Consider the following 21,215-nt stretch of genomic DNA (forward strand, 5'->3'; position numbering starts at 1 on the left):
AAAATAAACACTATAGTTTCTTTCCTGACAAATATCTGAGGCCATGTCTTCTCAGCCAGGCCAGCCTCACCACAGTCACAAAGAAGTCCTCTAGCTCTGGATCATTTCCTAGGTTGGTTGCACCACATTGTATACCCACAGCATTGTATCCTCCCAGAAACATGGACTTGGAAAATGCTGTACGTTGGTGACCAACATAATGACCAAAGCCCAAGGATGACCTTGCCCTGGTTACAGCTGTTGGACAGGAGTTAGCCTCCAGGTGGCCGTGGGCTCAAGGCTGTTTTGTGGTGGGTCAACATGTAAAGCTTCATAGAAAGGTAGGAAAGTATGTCTAAACTCCACCAAAAAGCCAGGTGCAAGTAATCCTAGTTCCTCCAGAGGCTGAGATCTGAGAAGCCAGCCAAGGCAGGAAAGTCCATTAGACTCATCTCTAATTACCATCAAATAGCCAGAAGTGAGATGCAGCTTAAGTGGTAGCGTGCTAGCCTTAAGCAAACAACAACAACAACAACAAAAACCCTCAGGGACAGCAATCAGGCCTTGAGTTCAAGCAGCGTGGGCATGTGCACGCACGTGCGCACACACATTCACACAAACACACACACACACACACACACACACACACACCACATCAATCGAGTGATTGATTGATCAATGGATCAAGTCCACCAAAAGAAATCAATGGGAAAGAAAACTAAGATCTAAAAATGCAGCAGTCAGAGAGCTAGAGCCAGTAGCAGCACTCAGGTCCCCAAGAGGCACAGTGCTCAGAGCGGTACTAGGAGGTAAAACATCAGACGGTGGAGGCAACCCAGAACTCCTCTCCACAGACGAGGCAACTAATCCTACCATGTAAAAGGAAACTCAACCAATGGTAGTTCTGTAGAAAAATACGGGGACTTTAAAAAAAATGGAGGTACGATAGGCCTTTCTGAACATGTAATAAATCTAAAAGCCATTAAGCATATAAAGAGATTTAAGTTATACCCCCAAAAAGGAAAACCATTTGTACATTGCATAAATTAAAAGACAGGAGAAGCTGAGAAAATGTCTGTAGTGTGTGACATGGGATCCCTTCCCTAATATGTAAACCAGCTGGAAGACGAAGAGAAGGAAAAAAGGCAGGCAGACAGAAAACTGGCCCAAAACGACAGCATTATTAATATGCAAGGCCCAGGTTTACACTCTAGTTTAAAAAAAAAAAAAAAGGCTGGTGAAGACATGAAAAGATGACTGATTGGAGCAAGTAGATAGAATCAGATTGTGTTTAACCTAGCAGAGAGAGACCCAGATAAAAAAACAGATAAGAGGCTGGGGATGTACCTCCGTGGAAGAACACTTGCCCAGCGCGTGTGTGAGGTCCAGGGTTCAATCCCCACACTAACAAAAAAAAAACAAAACAAAACAAACAAATTAAAACTCCAGATGGCCTAGAAATTAAGGCATGAAAGAAAAGAGCCGAGTGCCTGTGGCTCACGCCTGTAATCCTAGCTACTCAGGAGGTTGAGATCTGAGGATCACAGTTCAAAGCCAGCCTGGGCAGGAAAGTCCGTGAGACTCTTATCTCCAGTAAACCACTAGAAAACCGGAAGTGGCGCTGTAGCTCAAGCGGTAGAGTGCTCGCCTTGAGCTGAAGAGGGCAGGGACAGCGTCCAAGCCCAGAGTTCAAACCCCACATCCGACAAAAAAAAAAAAAAAAAAAATCAGTGAAAAACAGGCTGAAGTGAGCAAGGCCCTGATTTCAAAGCTAGTACAATACCAAGAGAGAGAGACAGAGAGATAGAGATACAAAGAGAGAGACACACACACAAAGAGACAGAGAGAGAGACAGACAGACAGAGGGGGGTCTGCCAATATCAAAATTTGAAAAAAAGCATCACCAAGTCGAAACCCACTACAATCTGGTGATACAGTGAAGTCGGTGGACAGGCAGATCTAATTGACACCAACTCTGTCTGGGTGGGGCCCGGCTGTGCCTCCAGCATGGGGATCATGGCTGCCCCTTCCCATTTTCTTCTTTCTATTTTTTTTTTTAATTTTATTTTATTTCCCATTTTCTTCTTTTTAAAGTTGATACCAAGCCAGATATTGGTGGCTCACCCCTGTAATCCTACTACTCAGGAGGCTGAGATCTGAAGATCCAAGTTCAAAGCCAGCCTGGGCAGGAAAGTCCATGAGACTCCTATTTCCAAATAATCACCAAAAAGCCAGAAGTGGGGCTCTGGCTCAAGTGGTAGGGTGCTAGCCTTGAGAGAAACAACAAAGACAGTGCCCAGACTCTGAATTCAAGCTCCAGGACTTGTGAAACACTCACACACACACACACACACACACACACACACAAACACACACACACACACACACACACACACACACACACACACACACACACACACACACACACACACTGATGCCCAAATTATGGGGAGATGTAGGAAAGTAGGCAGAAATACACAGAGAACAAATTAAAGCTAGCTGTTACCAAAATATGTTGAGGATTAAGGCACCAACCTTCACACCCAGCTTTTCTACTTTTCCTAGAGAAAAGACCTCCCCGAAAGGCGATTATAAAATAAGACAGCTGGGAGTCAGTGGCTCATATCTGTAATCCTAGCTACTCAAGAAGTTGAGATCTAAGGATCCTAGATGAAAGCCAGCCTGAGTAGAAAAATCTGAGACTTTTATATTCAATTAACCACCAAAAAGCTGGGAGTGGAGTTATGGCTCAAATGGTAAAGCACAGGGCTTGGAAATGTGGCTGGTCCTGGTGGGTGGGGTGGTCCTATCTTTTGAGGATGTGGAGACACTGGATCCTGGAGCACCACTGTAAAACTAGATACTAAGGCTACTGTAGAAAACTGCTCAGTCTCTCAAAACAATCTCTGAAGAATCACCATATAACCCAATGATTCCACTTCTGGGTATGTACCCAAAGGACAGAAAGGAGGGATTCGGGGGGCTGGGAAAGTGGCTCAGTGGTAGAGTGCTTGCCTTGCATGCATGAGGCCCTGGGTTCGATTCCTCAGTACCACATAAGCAGAAAAATCAGGAATTGGTACTGTGGCTCAAGTGGTAGAGTGCTAGCCTTGAGCTGAAGAGCTGAGGGACAGCACCCAGGCCCAGAGTTCAGGCCCCACAGATCAAGGCCAGCCTAGGCAAAAAACTAGTAAGAGCTCCATCTCAACAACACAACAAAGAGCTGGGTGCACTAGTACACTAAAGCTAGTAGGAAAGGGAAATAGAAACATCATGGTTCAGACTGGTCCATGCAAAAATATAAGACTCTTTAAAAAAAAAACAAAACATTACCATCAAAAAAGAAAGAAGCTGAGCACCAGTGGCTCATACCTGTAATCCTAGCTACTCAAGTGGCTAAGATCTTAGGATCATAGTTTGAAGCCAGCACAGGCAGGAAGGGCCATGAGACACTTATGTTCAATTAACCACCAGAAAACCAGAAGTGGTAATGTGGCTCAAATGGGTAGAGCACTAGCCTTGAGCAAAAAGACCTCTGGGATGGAGCCCAGGCCCTGAGTTCAAGCCCCACAATAGACAGACAGACAGACAGACAGACAGAGAGGGAAGGAGAGAGACAGGGAAGAAGGAAGGAGGGAGAAGGGAAAAGAGAAAGAAAGAAGGAAAGAAAGAAAGAAGGAAAGGAAAGAAAAAAGAATGAGAGAAAGGGAGGGAGGGAGGAAGGGAAAGAAAAATTGTGAAATGTTCCAACATGGAGAAACCTTGAGGTTATTATGCTCTGTGAATAAACCTAGTGCATATGCACACTTGCATGCACAACACACACCTGTATACTTGCACACATTTGCATCATAAATGCGCAGCCTTGCACACATACCTACACACATCTGCCTTCTTCTGGGGCACTTTTCCATCAGTAAGTATATCATTGTGGGGAAGGCCCAAGGAGCCAGCACACTGCTCTCAGCCAAGCCTCTGCTGCCCTCTGGTGGTGTCTCTCTCTCTCTCTCTCTCTCTCTCTCTCTCTCTCTCTCTCTCTCTCTCTCTCTCTCTCTCTTCTCTCTGTGTGTCTGTCTCTGTCTCTCTCTTTCACTGTCTGTCCGTCTGTCTGTCTGTCTTCCACCCCCTCCAGTCTTTGCAAGCAGGAAGGCAAGGTGCACTTAGGACATTTGCACCACACACCCACTTGCAGTATCATGTCCATAACCCAGCCGTGGCTTCTGAGGTTTACAGAGGTTTTGCTGGGTCTCAGGAAAGCCCAATATACAAAGCCTATGACAAAGGAGATGTCTCATTGAGGTCTCTTAGGGGACCCACTGGGGCTGACCTAGATAATAAATGACTCACTTTATATGACATTCATCTGATCATTTCCAAGAAAGCTACAGTATACTCAGTATACCAAAAACCTGCAGGGGGCTCACATAACAACTACAGCCTAAGCAGCCCACTCAAGTGACTTCAGTGTCCCTGACACACCACCCGCAAAGGAGGAAGACACAGTCCTACACACGCCAGGCCTTACGTTTTTCCAGGAGATTCCTTCAACCAGAAGATGTCATCACTGGTAATTCCATACTCCAAGGCACCTGCAATCTATCAGGAAGAAAAGGATTGAGTTAACAAGGCTGCCATTTGCTTTGGCCCAGGACTTCTTCCAAGAGGAAGCTTGTTTGGCAGAAACAACTCAGTCAGAACCACCCCAACCCATGCGTGGGGAGAGCTTTCTGTGTTGTCAGGCTGTGGACGCAGGGGACAGAAGGTGCTGTGCTTACATCTAACCACGGTGCTAGAAGCACTAGGAGCCTGTTGTCAAGGGCCTCCCAGGTGGATGCGATGGTGGCTCTCACCTCTACTCTCTGGGGCCTTCCCCTTGACCTTAATGCAAAGCCATGGCCCAGGGCCTGGGGTGGGCATGGCAGCTACCAGGGCCACAGATACACAGAGCTGCTCTCCCCTGTGATTATTCAGGAACAGGAAGGAGATGGGGCATGCAGACCAAGGGAGCATCACCCTGGGGCCCAGACTCAGACAGGTAGATGAAGAAGGGTGAGAAGATCAGGCTAGAGAGCTGCAATGTCTCATGAAGAGGCCAGGGGAGGGGAGGGGAAGAATAGATGAGCCAGATGTTGTCAGTGCAGACTGAGGTGCATAGAGGATGGGGAGCAGAAGGCTCCAAGGGCACCAAGCTGCAGGCTGGACAGACCAGGCACCCTCCAAGGCCAGTCACGGGTAGGGAGCCATGTGTCCAGAGATCACACAAATGTTCTGACAAGCTATGGCTAAGCAGCCTGGGAAGACCCGAGGCCAAGCATTGTCCTGTGTGACTAAGATGTGCTAGTGGAGAGGAAACAGAGTGTATAAACAGTTTATGATTCCAACTGACAAAAACAATAAATAAGGCCAGGAATTTCTCCACTTTGCTCAAGGAAAACCAAAAGGTCTGAAAACCAAAGGTACTCAAACACAAGCAAGTTTTTGGCAGACACCCAGGGAGGGCAGGTCAAGGATGGGGGCAGGCGGCAGGCAGAGTGGGGAGTGACTGAGCTGCCTCCCCAGGACCTGGGCACTTGCTTTGCTCTCCTGAGAGTGAGTAGATCCAGAGCAGCCATGAACAGCAGGATGGGGCAGGCCAGGGACCCTATGAAAAGGTGTGTGGTATGGGTGCATGGGAAACTCTACCCAGAGGCTCTATGGACCTGAGGTAAAGGTGACCACTGGCTTCCTAGAAACTGACCATGGCCTGTACAGGCGTTTTGTGTGTGTGTGTGCCAGTCCTGTGGCTTGAACTCAGGGCCTGGGTGCTGTCCCTAAGCTTCTTTTTGCTCAAGGCTAGCACTCTACCACTTGAACCACAGCACCACTTTCAGCTTTTTCTGTTTATGTGGCACTGAGGAATCGAACCCAGGGCTTCATGCATGCTAGGCAAGCACTCTACCACTGAGCCACATTCCCAGCCCTGCAGAGGCTTTAAGCACAGCCACTGGAAGCCCGGCTGTAGGTGAGGGGGTCACTTAGACCCTGGCTGTTGTAGTCCCCTTGAGAACAGTGGCACTGTGTCAGCAAGGCTGTTGGAGTGCCCCCTGTGTGTAGCTTGCCCCTCAGAGGCTGTTTTAGCTTGTCTGGCAGACAGAGGGGCGATTCCATGGTCCTCTGAGGACTGGAGGCACTTGCTAGCCTCAGTCCCTTCTCGCCCCCATTTCCACAGCAAGCACAGATGGAAATGGAAGCTGGGGACTCAGATGCTCATGACTCTGCTTCCGTGTGAAAAGGAACAGGACCATCTTGCTGTTTCTCCATCCACATTCCACCTGGGTCTAAGCCTCTGAGGCTGATGTGGGCCTTCAGGCCCCTGAGACCCAAGAGACCCACAGGGAGACTCAGGGCTGGTGGTGACACCCAGCTCTCTGGGAGACCTGCAAGGATGTGCCTCCACCAAACCCCTCTGATCCCACCTCTTACTACCCCTGCAATGGCCACCCACTCTCACCTGGCTCACGCTGAGGTCCCTTCCTGTGAATGGGAGGGCAAAGGAGTCCCCACATCACTCACAGCTAGGCTAGGAGGTGACATCAGAAAAAAGTATGAAGAACATCCCAAGATTCACCTGTTCATCATAGCAGAGAAGAGAAAACTGGCAAGAATGTTCAGATTCAACTTTTTCAGAACTCTGAAAACTAAACAAAAGCTCTCAGCAATGCGGGAACTCTGTAAGAATAGTAGGTCTAGACCAGGCACTGGAGGCTAATGACAATAATCCTAACTATTCAGGAGGCTGAGATCTGAGGATCTCAGGAAAGTCCAAGAGACTCTTATCTCGGATTAACCACCAAAAAGCCAGAAGTAAAGCAATGGCTTAAATGACAGAGCACAAGCCTTGTCCTGAGCTCAAGCCCCAGTACCAACACACACACAAAAGAAGAACATTAAGTATATGGGGTGCTTATTAACTGACTCTGGTTCCAAGCCAGAGACAGGGACAGCACAACAGAGCAGATAGGCCGAGTAGAGCTGGAGCCTTTCCAAGTATCCCACCCAGGGAACACCCAGCATCTGGCCCCGTGGATGACTCCTGACCTCATGCCAGCTTCCAAAGAGAAAGCCTCTCCATGGACATCTATCTAATCTTTTAAGTTCATGACTGCCTGAGTCGATGGATAACAAAAAGGACAAATGAGATAAACTGAAAAGTTCCAAACCAAAAACAGAAATGAGGGCTTTTTTTTTTTTTTTTTTTTTGGGGGGGGGGTCCGGTCGTGGGGCCTGAACTCTGGGCCTGGGCGCTGTCCTCAGTTCTCAGCTCAAGGCTAGCACTCTACCACTTGAGCCACAGCACCACTTCTGGGTTTTTTCTTTTTGCTTATGTGGTGCTGAGGAAGTAAACCCAAGGCCTTATGCATGCAAGGCAAGTGCTCTACCACTGAGCCACCTTCCCAGCCCAGCTTTTTTTTTTTTTTTTTTTTTTTTTTTAGTGTGGTATACCACATGGGGCTTAAACTCAGGGCCTTAGTGATGTCCCTGAGCTGCTTTTGCTCAAGGCTAGTGCTCTGCCACTTGAGCCACAGCTCCACATCTGCCTTTTTGGGTAGTTAGTGGATAAGAGTCTCAAAGAGGACTAGGAATGTGGTAGAATTGCTTGCCTAGCATGCAGGAAGCCTTAGGTTTGATTCCTCAATACCACATAAACAGAAAAGGCTAGATATCCAGGCCCTGGTGGCTCATGCTTGTAATCCTAGCTACTCAGGAGGCTGAGATCAATCTGAGGATCACAGTTCAAAGCCAGCCTGGGCAGGAAAGTCCATGAGACTCTTATCTCCAATAAACCACTCACAAAACCAAAAGTGGTGCTTTGGCTCAAGTGGTAGAGTGCTAGCCTTGAGCTGAAGAGCTGAGGGACAGTGCCCAGGCCCAGAGTTCAAGCCCCACCACTGACAAGAAGAAAAAGAAAAAGAAACAGCTTGGAAGTTGCACCATGGCTCAAGTGGTAGAGTGCTAGATTTGAGCAAAAGAAGCCCAGGCACAGTGCCTAGGCCCTGAGTTCAAGCCCCAGGACTGGCAAAAAAAAAAAAAAAAGGAGTCTTACAGACTTTCCTGCCTGGGCTGGCTTTGAACCATAATCCTCAGATCTCAGCTTCCTGAGTAGCTAGGATTCTAGGCATTAGCCACTGGTGCCCAGCTTTCCATGGAGGCTTTGAACAAAAACTTTAAAAACACGGGGCTGGGAAGGTGGCTCAGTGGTAGAGTGCTTGCCTTGCATGCCTGAGGCCCTGGATTCGATTCCCCAGCACCACATAAGCAAAAAAAAAAAAAAAAAAAAGCTGGAAGTGGCACTGTGGCTCAAGTGGTAGAGCGCTAGCCTTGAGCTGAAGAGCTGAGGGACAGCGCCCAGGCCCAGAGTTCAGGCCCCACGACCGGACCCCAAAAAACAAAAAAAAAAACTTTAAAAACACTTCTAGGAGTCTAGAACACCAGACACAGGTACTGAGCTTTGCATATACCAGGGGGGGAAATTAAGATAGTCCCGAGGTCTTACTGATGCACACAGTGCCCTCAGCAAAGCCATGCTTTAAGGAGTTTAGGGAATATCTCTGACTAGACATTAGCTGACTGCTAAACTAACCAAATGAACTTCAGTGGCCATACATGACAAAAAATAAATGCAAAACTAACTTAGAGAAATTACCAAACAGGCAGCAATAACAACAATCGCAATTTCAGGGTAGGGGGGTTGCTCTGATTTCTAGAGTTACTACATTAAGTTATTGGAAATGTTCAGCTTTCAATTAAAAAAAAAGTTACATGAGGGCTAAGAATGTTGGCTTAGTGACAGAGTGCTTGCCTAACATGCATGAAGCTCTGGGTTCAATTCCTCAGTACCATATAAACAGAAAAGGCCAGAAGTGGTGCTGTGTCTCAAGTGGTAGAGGGCTAACTTTGAGCAAAAACAGCTCAGAGACAGTGCCTAGGACCTCAGTTCAAGCCACAGGACTGGCAAAAAAAAAAAGTTATATGTGCTAAAGGCATATAGCCATTTGGAAAACCCTGGTGATTTCCTCAAAAGATTAAACAGAATGGTGTGTGATCCCAATTCTACTCCCAACACCCCATAAGGAGTGAAAATTAAGTCCACACACACAAATAACTTTTTTTTTTTTTTGGTCATTGGGCTTGAACTCAGGGCCTGGTCTCTGTCCCTGAGATTTTTTTGCTTAAGGCTAATGCTCTACCACTTTGAGCCACAGCTCTACTTCCAGTTTTCTGGTGGTTAATTGGCGATAAGAATCTCATGGACTTTCCTGCCTGGGCTGGCCTTGAACCATGATCCTCAGATCTCAGCCTCCTGAGTAACAAGGATTACAGGCATGAGTTACCAGCACCCAGCCACAAACATAGTGGTCATAGTGGCAATGCCAGTGCTCATCAATATACAATAAAGAAGCAAAATATGGCTAATATCCATACATGGAATATTATTCAGCCTTCAAAAGGAAAGAAAGGATGGGCTCTGGTGGCTCCCACCTGTAATTCTAGTTACTCAGAGGCTGAGATCTGAGGATCTGGGTTCTCCAAATAATCACCAAAAAGCTGGAAGTGAAGCTGTGGCTCAATTGATAAAGTGATAGCCTTGAGCAAAAAAGCTAAGGGACAGTGCCTAGGTCCTGAGTTCCAAGTCTCAGGATCAGCACAAAAAAAAAGGAAGAAAATTCTACAAATTCTCAAGGATGAACCTTGAGGACCTTATGCCAAGTAAAATAAAGCAGATACAAACAATGACTGCATGTAAAGTAGGTATACGAGTTACCTAGAATAATCAAATCATCAAGACAACACAGAATGGCGGGTAGTGAGTACCAGAACCAAAGAAGAAAGGTGTGGGACTAGGGCTGGATGGTGCAGAATACCAACATGGGAGGACAAGAACACAGATGGCGACGACTCTAACTGCGCCTCCAAAGAATGAGTATTATAGCATGTAAATTTTATTTAAAAGTTTTTAAAAGTTGTGGTTGTGGACTTGGGATGTGGCTTAGTTATAGAGTGCTTGCTTAGCATGCACAAAGCCCTAGGTTCGATTCCTCAGTACTACATACACAGAAAAAGCCAGAAGTGGTACTATGGCCCAAGTGCTAGCCTTGGGCCAAAGAAGCTCAGAGACAGTGCCAAGGCCCTGAGTTCAAGACCTAGGACTAGCAAAAAAGAAAAAAAAAAAGTGTGGTTGTGGACTGGGAAGGTGGCTTAGTGGCAGAGTGCTTGCCTAACATGCATGAAGCCCTGGGTTCAACTCCTCAGTATAACACACACAGAAAAAAAGCTGGAAGTGGCACTGTGGCTCAAGTGGTAGAGCTCTAGCCTTGAGCAAAAGAAGCTCAGGGACAGCGCAGAGGCCCTGAGTTCAAGCCCCAGCACTGACAAAAAAAAAAGAAAAAAAGTTGTGGTTGTGGTGATGGAGGAGGAGGATGATAAAGAAAAAGGCTGAAGACCTGGATGTCCTACATGTTGCAGTTAAAGGAAAAAGGTGTCAACAATAGAGACTTAGAACAAGAGATACCAGGGCTGGATACAGTAGAGCCCATCTATAGTCTCAGCCACTCAAGAGGCTGAAGCAGGAAAGTTACTTGAATCCACAAGTTCAGGAGTTCAGGACCAGCCTGAACAACATAGAGACTTGATGTCTTTAAAAGAAGATGAGGGGGAAAGGAGAGAGGAGGGAGGAGAGGACAGGACAGGACAGGGGGAGGGAACAGGCACAGTGATGTCCCAGACGCCAGCTGGAGAGTACAGCAAGAGTGTTTCTAAGGGTTTAACAATGGAGGGGGATGGTCACTGGAGACCCCGTTTCAGCAGTGGGGTCGTGAGACAGATGTACAAAGGAGAAAGGACAGTGAACGTGGAAGAAGCTACAGGGTAGAAGACCCTGGTGTAGGAATCATGATGAGTACACTCAGGGGAAGGACATTAGGTTTGGGAGGACACTCACATGTGTGGGGTACTTCGGCCGTCCTCCTGTAGCAATGACAATGTGCTCAGCAGAAAGCAGAGTCTGAGATTAGAGAAAGTGAGAGGTCAAGCAGAACACTAGGATCCCCAGTCAGAAGGGCTCAAATGCCTCAGGTCCCCTGGGGGGCGGGGATCACACGTCCCACAGAGCAAGAATCCTGAAGGCATCTTGTCTCCTCAAATCCCCACAACATCCTACAAGAAGGATGCAATCACCCCCGCCCTCCTTGTCAGGCTGTCCCCAAGCTGCTGGGCAGCCTGGTACGGCATGCAGCTCATAGGAGCTGTTTAGTTATTTGGGTTTGTTTTCGTTGTTGTTTTGATGGGGATAGAGAGTGAACCCAGAACTTTGTGCATGCTATGAACATACTCTGCTGCTTAACTACACCCCCCCAGCCCTATTGAATCTCTATAGCCCAAGCTTGGCCTGGAATTCATGAACCTCGAGAGAGCTGGAATTAGCAACACCAACTGTCTCATCTTTCTTCCACTCCATTACCACCTACCTCCCCGGCTTCAGCTTTGGCAGTACTGAGGACTCAACAGAGGCCTCACACTAGTTAGGCAAGCTCTATCACTTGAACCACACCCCCAGCTCTTTTTGCTTTGTTTGTCAGATAAGGTCTCCCACTTTTGCCCAAGGCCAGCCTTGGACTATTATCATCATACCTCTACTTCCCTAGCACCTGGGATGACAGGCATGTACTCCCATGCCCAACTAGGTTTAATCTTTTGGAAAAAGTGTGACTTTGAAGGAAGCTGTCTGTTCAATTCCAGTGGTGTTTCTTCATAGAAACCACCCAGGCAGAACGAGGCTAGTGTGGTGCCCACATTCCATGGAAAGAATGGTTCCAAGATGAGCCACAAAGGCCAGGCAGGCGCTTACCTCCTTCCCACCTTTGGCCACACCGCAAACAGTATGCTTGTTGACAAAGCTGGCTTTGATGTTAAAATACTTGACTTTCCTGTAACACAGAAAAAAGATTTTCAAGCATTTTTTTTCCTATGAATTAAACTTCAGTGCCCAAGTTACACAGCACTATGCAGACTGCTAAAAGGTAAGCCCTGGAGCTGGAGATGGAGCCTAGTGCTAGAACACTTGCCTGGCAAGGACAAGGGCCTAGGTTTGATCCCCAGCACTACAAAAGAAAAATGAAAGTGAAAGAGAGAGAGAGGAGGGAGTGATGGGAGGGAGTGAGTGAGGAGGGAGGAAGGAAGAGAGGAGGAAAGGAGGAAGGGAAAAAGGAAAGAAGGAAAGAAGGAAGAAAGGAAGGAGAAAAAAGAACCAAGGCCAACTCCAGACCATGGCTCACACAGAGTGAAAAAGCAGGCAGAAGCAGCAGCACTTGGAAGAACCCAGGCCCTGGGTTCCTGGGGACCAGGTGACCAGTGTCAAGTGACCAGCAGTGACAGGCTGGTGGGCAGTGAAGGGGGCTAGGCCTCTCTCAGGACCCGTCCTCATCATCTGTGCGTGTATCATCAGGGAGCTGGATGCCCACACCATAGATGGCAAGGCCAGGAGAAGAGTGAGGCCAGGCTGGTAGGACACAGCTGTGTTGGACGGTGTGGTGTGCAGACACACCCCACACTGAGTGCAAAGGCTGAGTTGCAGTGGAGAGCTCTTTGTGGTTCTGGCTTTGTTTCCCCACTCTTGGATTCTCCACGCTCATGCCTATGCCTTTCTGGGCTGAGGGCCCTTTGCTCACCTGGTTAAGTCAGGGAATGCGCTGATGACACAGACATCCAAGGCCTGTAATAAGGAAAGTGGAAACAAGCCAGGTGCCAACACTCCCTCCGTGATGTCTGTGGAGTGGCCTGGATTAGGCCTGCTTAGCACCTGCCTAGGAGCTGCATGGGTTCAAGGACTGGGAAGACAGCAGAGCCCGCTGTCTTCTGCAAGCTAAACTTGGGGATGTGGAGTCCCATACGGAAGAGACATGACCACAAAAACCTCTGCAGCACAATGAGACTTCTCCTTGTGGAGGAACCAGATGGGGAAGGCCCCACAGGGACAGTGTGGCTTCCTAGCTTGGCTTCCCTGGTGTAAGTGGGCACAAGACGGATGCCCATTCTGGAGGCCAGGAAAATCCCCAGGGACCAAGAAAGGGGTGCCCAGGTGAGATTCCCATCCCATGAGGGCCACTGTCCACATGGGCTAATTTAGGCAGCATGACACACCAGAGCAGAGCTAAGCCTGAAGTGTGTGCCGACCCTCAGCACTGACCTGTGCATCCCTATGGGGGACAGGAATGGCAGTTGTAGGCTAGAGGGAACAGGAAGGGACATCTCTGAGGCAGCAAACACCAGGGCCCTTCCTTTTTCCCCAAGAAGCCCTACAAGGTATGCATATATAGAAGCAGAAAATACAGGATTGGAAGATAGTATATGAGGTTTATCTTTGCCGCCTCACGGGGTTCACTTAGCTGTTTCCTATAACTGTGGCAGGAGAGCAGTGGCCTGCCTAGAGGAAGGAGCTGCCAGGAGGCTGGCCTCTCACAAGCCATTTAGTCCCAAATCCAGCCATGGCCACACACTGGGCTTCAGGCCTCCCCACCCTGACTGCCCCCTCTTCCCTGTGCTCCTGTCATTCAGCCTCCATGCCTATCCTTTGCTCCTGCTGCGTCTGGGTTTTGCTCCAGGGAGAACCTCACTTTCCACAGCATGGCACCCCTTATCTGTGTACCCACCAAGAAGTATCCCTCTCCCCATCATCTTACAGGCCAAGCCCCCAAGCCTGCCAGGATGTGTTCGCACAATCAGGAAGTGCTCTTCCAGGGATAGCAGGACCTGAAAGGTCAGGAGGGTAGCCTGCCTTGAGAACCACACTGCACGGCCACGGAGGCCTGGCATAACTTTGGTACCTGTCCTGCAGCTGGACACGGTGTCCCCAGTTCAAGGACTTCACATAGTTTTGCACAGCTTCTGCCATTTTCTTCCTGTTGACACACACAGGGAGAAAAATAAGCCCTAAGAGAATGTCAAGGAAGTGGAAGAAAGAGGAGAGATGGAGGTGCATTTGAAGGGGTACAGCATGGCGCTCATCCTCACAGGTGGCTGCTGCCTCCGAGCAGAGCTGGCACTCTGGAAATGGAGGCATTGGCCTCCACCCATCCAGACAGCAGCTCTGTGTCCAGGTCACATGTTGCAGGGGAATGTCAGAGCTGCCTGTGTGTGGCTTGGAGTGGAATCATGTGTCACCATCTGTGACAGTCCTCTGCCCCATTCTGCTGCCTTTGCACTGGGCCATTCTTGGCAGGGCTATCCTGGGCATTGCAGGACAACTCAAAGTGTCTCTACAGAGGGCCAAATGTCAAGAGTGGAGGCTGCTTTTGTGATGGTTGATGTCAAATGAATTTCTATTCCACCTAAGGGTAGCAGAAAAGCAAGGGGCACTCTAGACATGGGCTTCTCACCAGTCATGCTGGATGGGCTGGCCTACGTCCCAGCCATAGTGTTGGGCATCTCGGATCACGCCCCCCAGAAGTGCAGCCTGGTGCATCAGTTTCTTAGGGATACAGCCCACGTTGACACAAGTACCGCCCAGGCCCCATTTGGTACCTAAAATGTTGGAAGACCACTTACTTATTTATTTATTCACTTATTTACTGATTTGCAATGCTGGGGACAGAACCAGGCCTAGAACATACTAGGCAAGTATTCTGTCACTCAACTGTACCCCCAACCTCAGGGAAGAGCATATTTGAGATCACATTCAGGGTTTCTGTTCTTCTACAGTGTTCTGAGCCCCTTTAAGTGGCTGTTAGCTTGTAATTCAGAAACATAGCCCTAGGGAGCTTTGTCACAGTATTTTGTTCTTTATAACTGCATTTAGAGTAGTTTTAAAAAATAAGAATAAAGACTGAGTATCAGTAGCTCTCATCTGTAATCCTAGCCACTCAGGAGGCTGAGATTGGAGGATCTCAGTTTGAAGACAGCCTGAGCAGGAAAGACCTTTGAGATTCTCACTCACTTCCAATTAACCACCATAAAGTTAGAAGTAGAGCTGTAGGTCAAGTGATAAGAGTGTTAGCCTTGGGCAAAAAAGCTATGTGATAACATCCAGGTTCTGAGTTCAAACCCCAGAACGGGCACAAAAAACCAACAACAAAATAATATGAGTAAATAACTTTATAGTTAAAGACAGTTATGTGTGAAATGGGACACTCCCTGGAGACTATGGACAGAAGATGAATGATTTTGGCCTCAGCCCCCTCTGGATGTGAACTGGGTTCCACCGCCACTTCCCCTCCTCTATCACACAGGGCTCCTGTTGGGGCGGCCACCTACCTCGAGGAGAGGGTTCCACATAGTCTACCACAGCCACCTTCTTTCCCAGCTGAGCGGCTAAAGGACAAGGAGAGCTGCAGGTGAGCACAAAAGGGGAAGGAGGTGGGCAGCTGCCAGCACAGTAGCCGAGCTGACAGTATTCATGATTTCCTGTCGGCCCTGCCATCCTGGCCCATGAAGCCATGCTGCCCACCAGTTCTGGCCTCCCAACTGCCCACCCAGGTCCTCTGCACAGGTAGCAACCCTCAGGCTTCACAGATGCAGCCTGCACGCTGCCCACCATGGCAGCACTGGAACCAATTCTTCTCAGCTCCTGTTCACATCTAATTCCAGGCTAAATGTTTGATGAATCTGGTGTCTATTCCAAGCACTGAGGAGGTATCCCAGGGGCAGCCCACCCTAGGAAAGGCCCACTGGCCTCCAGCAGTCCTGAGGAACTCAGGTCCTTCTCCCTGGCTCACTTTGTCTCACTTAGCTGAGAATAGTGATGGAGGTCTTGTAGCTTCCACCTATAAGCCCATCCTCATCAGAGACTTCCCCCAGGTGAGCAAGTAGGGATCTGCTGCCTCTCTCAGGATGAGAAAACAAAGCTTAAGTAAACTTAAGCAGAGGCCCAAGGTCAGTCAGGCACCTGAGTGTAAGCTACTCCCTGGTCCATATAACCATCTAGCTGACCTCCAGCCATCAATCAACAGGGCCTTCCAGGGTCCCAGGTTCCCGGTTCTGAGGCCAACTCAGGATCATCTTGGACCAATTAAGCTCCAGATTCTGGACCTGAGCACCTCAGAGGATAGGCTGGATGTCTGTATCCTCATGAACCCATAAATGTTCGAAACATTAAAGAACATGGAATGTAGCTGGGCACTGGTGGCTCATATCTATAATCTTTTTTTTTTTTGGGGGGGGGGAGGGTCTGGTCATGGGGCCTGAACTCTGGGCCTGGGCGCTGTCCCTCAGCTCTTCAGTTCAAGGCTAGCGCTCTACCACTTGAGCCACAGTGCCACTTTGGGCTTTTTTCTTTTTGCTTATGTGGTGCTGAGGAATCGAACACAGGGCCTCAGGCATGCAAGGCAAGCGCTCTACCACTGAGCCACCTTCCCAGCCCTCCTATCTATAATCTTATCTACCAAAGAAGTTGAGATCTAAGCCTGGTCCTCTCTGGTGGTTCATGCCTGTAATCCTAGCTACTCAGGAAGCTGAGATCTGAGGATTGTGTTTCAAAGACAGTCTGGGCAGGAAAGTCTGTGAGACTCTTATCTCCAATTAGCTACCAGGAAACTAGAAGTGGTGCTGTGGCTCAAAGTGGTAAAGCACTAGCCTTGAACAAAAGAGCTCAGGGACAGTACCCAGGCCCTGAGTTAAAGCTCCATGACTGGGGGAAAAAAGATGAGATCTGAGGATCAAGGTTTAAATCTAGCATGGGCAGAAAAGTCTGAGACTCTCTATAACCAGATTTGCTCTAACCAGCAAAAAGCCAGAAGTGGAGGTATGGCTCAAATAGTAGAGCATTGGTGGTAAGCAAAAAGCTGCGTGACAGTGTAAAGTCCTAAGTTCAAGCTCCAGTGCTAGCACAGAAAGAGAGGAAGAGACACACACAGAGACAGAGACAGAGACAGAGACAGAGACAGACAATGGCTATCTGAAAGGAAGGTAAGACAAAGTTTTAGAAGAGCTTATCTTTTTTTTTTTGGCGGTCGTAGGGCTTGAACTCTGGGTTTGGGCACTGTCCCTCAGCTCTTCAGCTCAAGGCAAGTGCTCTACCACTTGAGCCACAGTGCCACTTCCAGTTTTCTAGTGGTTTATTGGAGATAAGAGTCTCACTGAGTTTCCTGCCCAGGCTGGCTTTGAACTGCGATCCTCAGATCTCAGCCTCCTGAGTAGCTAGGATTACAGACGTGAGCCACCGGCGCCCAACAAAAGAGCCCATCTTAAAAACCCACTTCAACCCTGTGCCAGAGGCTCATGCCTATAATTCTATCTACTCAGGAGGCTGAGATCTGAGAATAATCGAGGCCAGCTGGGGAAAAAAAGTCCATGAGATACTTATCTCTAATGAATTACTCAAAAAAAGCTACAAGTGGTGCTGTGGCTAAAATGGTAGAGCACTACCCTTGAACAAAAGTATATCAGGATTGGGTGACAGTGACTCACACCTGTAATCCTAGCTACTCAGGAGGCTGAGATCTGATGGTCACAGTTCAAAGCCAGCCCAGGCAGGAAAGTCCATGTGACTCTTATCTCCAATTAACCACCAGAAAACAGGAAGTGGCACTGTGGTTCAAACGTTAGCAGGCTTGCCTTGAGCTGAATAGCTCAGGGACAGTGCCCAGGACCAGAGTTCAAACCCCACAACCAACCAAAAAAAAAAAAAAAAGTAGATCAGGAATGTCACTGAGGCCCTAAGTACAAGTACCAGCAAACACACACACACACACACACACACACACACACACACACACACACACACACACACACACTGACCACTTTGGCCAGTTGCCAGAGGCTCAAGGTTCAAGCCTATATCTGAGTACAAGTACCAGCACACACACACACACACACACACACACACACACACACACACACACACACACACACTGACCACTTTGGCCAGTTGCCAGAGGCTCAAGGTTCAAGCCTATATCTGAGTACAAGTACCAGCACACACACACACACACACACACACACACACACACACACACACTGACCACTTTGGCCAGTTGCCAGAGGCTCAAGGTTCAAGCCTATATTTCTAGCAACTCAAACTCAGGAGGCTGAGATTGTTTAAAGCTACTCCAAACAGATAAATCCTAGAGACTCCACCAATTAACCAGCAAAAAGCCAGATCTGGAGGTGTGGCTCAAGTGGTAGAATGCCTGTCTAGCAAATTTGAGGTCCTGAATTCAAACCTAAGAACAGCCAAAGCATCATGATCATGATCATGATCATCATCCAGACAAAGTTCAGTATTAATATTTCTAGGAATATAAGAACATATGAAGCTGGGCACCAGTGGCTTATGCCTCAGGAGGCTGAGATCTGAGGATCGAGGTTCGAAACTAGCCCAGGCAGGAAAGTCCCGGAGACTCTTTTTTTTTTTTTTTGGTCAGTTGTGGGGCTTGAACTCTGGGCTTGGGCACTGTCCCTGCACTCTTCAGCTCAAGGCAAGAGCTCTACTGCTTGAGCCACAGTGCCACTTCCAGTTTTTTAGTGGTTTATTGGAGAGAAGAGTCTCATGGAGTTTTCTGCCTGGGCTGGCTTTGAACCATGATCCTCAGATCTCAGCTTCCTGAGTAGCTAGGATTACAGGCGTGAGCCACCAGCGCCTGGCTCCCAGAGACTCTTATCTCCAATTAACCGCCAGAAAATTGGAAGTAGTGCTGTGGCTCAAAGTGGCATAGTGCTAGCCTTGAGTGAAAATGCTCAAGGACAGTGCCTAGGCCCAGAGTTCAAGCATCATGACCAACAAAAAACAAAACAAGAAAAATCTGAAAAGGTAAATTCAAAAGTGTTTTGTAGGGCTGGGAAGGTGGCTCAGTGGTAGAGCGCTTGCCTTGCATGCATGAGGCCCTGGGTTCGATTCCTCAGCACCACATAAGCAAAAAGAAAAAAAGCCGGAAGTGGCACTGTGGCTCAAGTGGTAGAGCGCTAGCCTTGAGCTGAAGAGCTGAGGGACAGCGCCCAGGCCCAGAGTTCAGGCTCCACGACCGGACCCCACCCCCCAAAAAAAAAAAGATTAAAAAAAAATAAATAAATAAATTAAAAAAAAAAAAGTGTTTTGTAGTCAAACAAAAATTACCAGCCTTTTTGTTTACCAACAATGTACAACTAGAAAGGGAAATCAGAAAAATAACTCCATTTGCAATAGCCTAAAAAAAAAAAGCCTATTAGACTACTTAACCAAAGATGTGGGGGAAAAAAAACTTTATAGTGAAAAACTATAAAAATTTGGCCACAGGGCTGGGAAAGTGGCTCAGTGGTAGAGGGCTTGCCTTGCACGCATGAGGCCCTGGGTTCAATTCCTCAGCACCACATAAGCAGAAAAAGCCAGAAGTGGCACTGTGGCTCAAGTGGTAGAGCACTTGCCTTGAGCTGAAGAGCTGAGGGACAGTGCCCAGGCCCAGAGTTCAGGCCCACGACTGGACCCCCCCCAAAAAAAATAGACCCAAAGATCAATGGAACAGATTAGAGGACCCAGAAATAAAATTATATACTTACAGTTACCTGGTATTTGATAAAGAAGCCAAAGATAATACAGTGGAAAAAGGATAACCTCTTCAATAATTGTTGGGAAAAGTTAGTATCCATATTCAGAAAACTAAAAATGGATCTCTATTTGCACTAATATCAACTCAAAGTGGATCAAAGACTTCAATGTCAGACCTGAAACTTTGGAATTACTGCAAGAGGCCAGATGCTGGTGGCTCACACCTGTAATCCTATCTACTCAGGAGGCTGAGATCTGAGGATCAAGTTCAAATCCAGGACCCCCCTCCTGCTCTGCCCCCACCTGCAAGGAAAGTCCGAGAGATTCCAATTAACCACCAGAAAGCTGGAAGTGGTACTGTGGCTGAAGTGGTAGAATGCTAGCCTTGAGTGCTAGCCTTGAGCTCCGGGACAGTGCCCAGGCCCAGAGTTCAAGCCCCACAACTGACAAAAAAAAAAAGAAAGAAAGAATGAAATTACTGCAATAGAGAGTAAGAGTCTCAGGGGGCACAACAGATAGGAGAGAAACTTAACATGTGGGACTGCATTAAAATAAAAAGTATCTAACAGCTAAGGACATAGTTACTAAACTAGAAAGATAGCTAACAGACTGGAAGAAAATCTTTACCAGCAATATAACATACAAAGGCCTAATATCCAAAATATACAAGGAGCTCAAGAAATTAACCCCTCCCAAAGCCAAGAAGCCAATTACTAAATGGGCAAAGAAGCTAAGGAGAGGGGCTGGGAAGGTAGCTCAGTGGTAGAGTGCTTGCCTTGCATGCCTGAGGCCCTGAGTTCGATTCCTCAGCACCACATAAGCAAAAAGAAAAAAGCCAGAAGTGGTGCTGGGGCTTAAGTGGTAGAGCGCTAGCCTTGAGCTGAAGAACTGAGGGACAGCGCCCAGGCCCAGAGTTCAGGCCCCACGACTGACCCAAAAAAAAAAAAAGCTAAGGAGAGAGTTCTCAGAAGAAGTAAGAATGGCAAAGAAACACATGAGAAAATACTCATCATCCCTGGCCATTAAGAAGATGCAAATTGGGCTGGGAATGTGGCTTCGTGGTAGAGCGCTTGCCTAGCATGAATGAAGCCCTGGGTTCAATTCCTCAGTACCATGTAAACAGAAAAAGCCAGAAATAGCGCTGTGGCTGAAGTGGTGGAGTGTTAGCCTTGAGCAAAAAAAGAGAAGGTCCTGAGTTCAAGTCCCAGGACTGGCAAAAAAATAGCAAATCAAAACAACCCTAAGTCCATCTCACACCAGTCAGAATAGCTAACATTATGAATTCAAACAACAATAAATGTTGGTAAGGATGTGGGGATAAAGGAACCCTACTGCACTGTTGGTGAGACTGTAAACTAGTATATCCACTCTGGACAACAGTCTGGAGGTTCCTCAAAAAAACTAAATATAGGGCTGGGAAGGTGGCTCAGTGGTAGAGCGCTTGCCTTGCATGCCTGAGGCCCTGGGTTCGACTCCTCAGCACCACATAAGCAAAAAGAAAAAAGCCGGAAGTGGCGCTGTGGCTCAAGTGGTAGAGTGCTAGCCTTGAGCTGAAGAGCTGAGGGACAGCACCCAGGTCCAGAGTTCAGACCCCACGACCGGACCCAAAAAAAAAAAAAAACAACAAAAAACTAAATATAGGTCTTCCCCACAACTCAGCCATACTACTCCTGGGCATCTACCCAGAACATCATGGGCTAGGATACCATAAAGACACTTGCATGTCCATGTTCATTGCTACACGATT

The 21,215-nt window shown here is 47.9% G+C and overlaps 1 protein-coding gene across 4 annotated transcripts in view; it reads right to left on the reverse strand.

Annotated features, from left to right (window-relative positions):
• Positions 1-21,215, reverse strand: part of Txnrd2 (thioredoxin reductase 2) — an 80,440-nt gene that overhangs the window by 38,958 nt on the left and 20,267 nt on the right. For all 4 annotated transcript variants that reach the window (XM_042666218.1, XM_042666217.1, XM_042666216.1 and 1 more), the window contains exons 3-8: positions 15,265-15,321; positions 14,391-14,535; positions 13,839-13,913; positions 11,864-11,942; positions 10,958-11,020; positions 4,505-4,575 (exon numbers count right to left, since the gene is read on the reverse strand). In XM_042666218.1, coding sequence (XP_042522152.1) covers positions 4,505-4,575; positions 10,958-11,020; positions 11,864-11,942; positions 13,839-13,913; positions 14,391-14,476 — 374 coding nt within the window. In that variant the 5' untranslated portion in view covers positions 14,477-14,535; positions 15,265-15,321. The remainder of the gene's footprint in view (positions 1-4,504; positions 4,576-10,957; positions 11,021-11,863; positions 11,943-13,838; positions 13,914-14,390; positions 14,536-15,264; positions 15,322-21,215) is intronic.

The sequence above is a fragment of the Dipodomys spectabilis genome, unplaced genomic scaffold, assembly GCF_019054845.1.
Source record: "Dipodomys spectabilis isolate Male_0828 unplaced genomic scaffold, ASM1905484v1 ptg000363l, whole genome shotgun sequence".
Taxonomy (NCBI): domain Eukaryota; kingdom Metazoa; phylum Chordata; class Mammalia; order Rodentia; family Heteromyidae; genus Dipodomys; species Dipodomys spectabilis.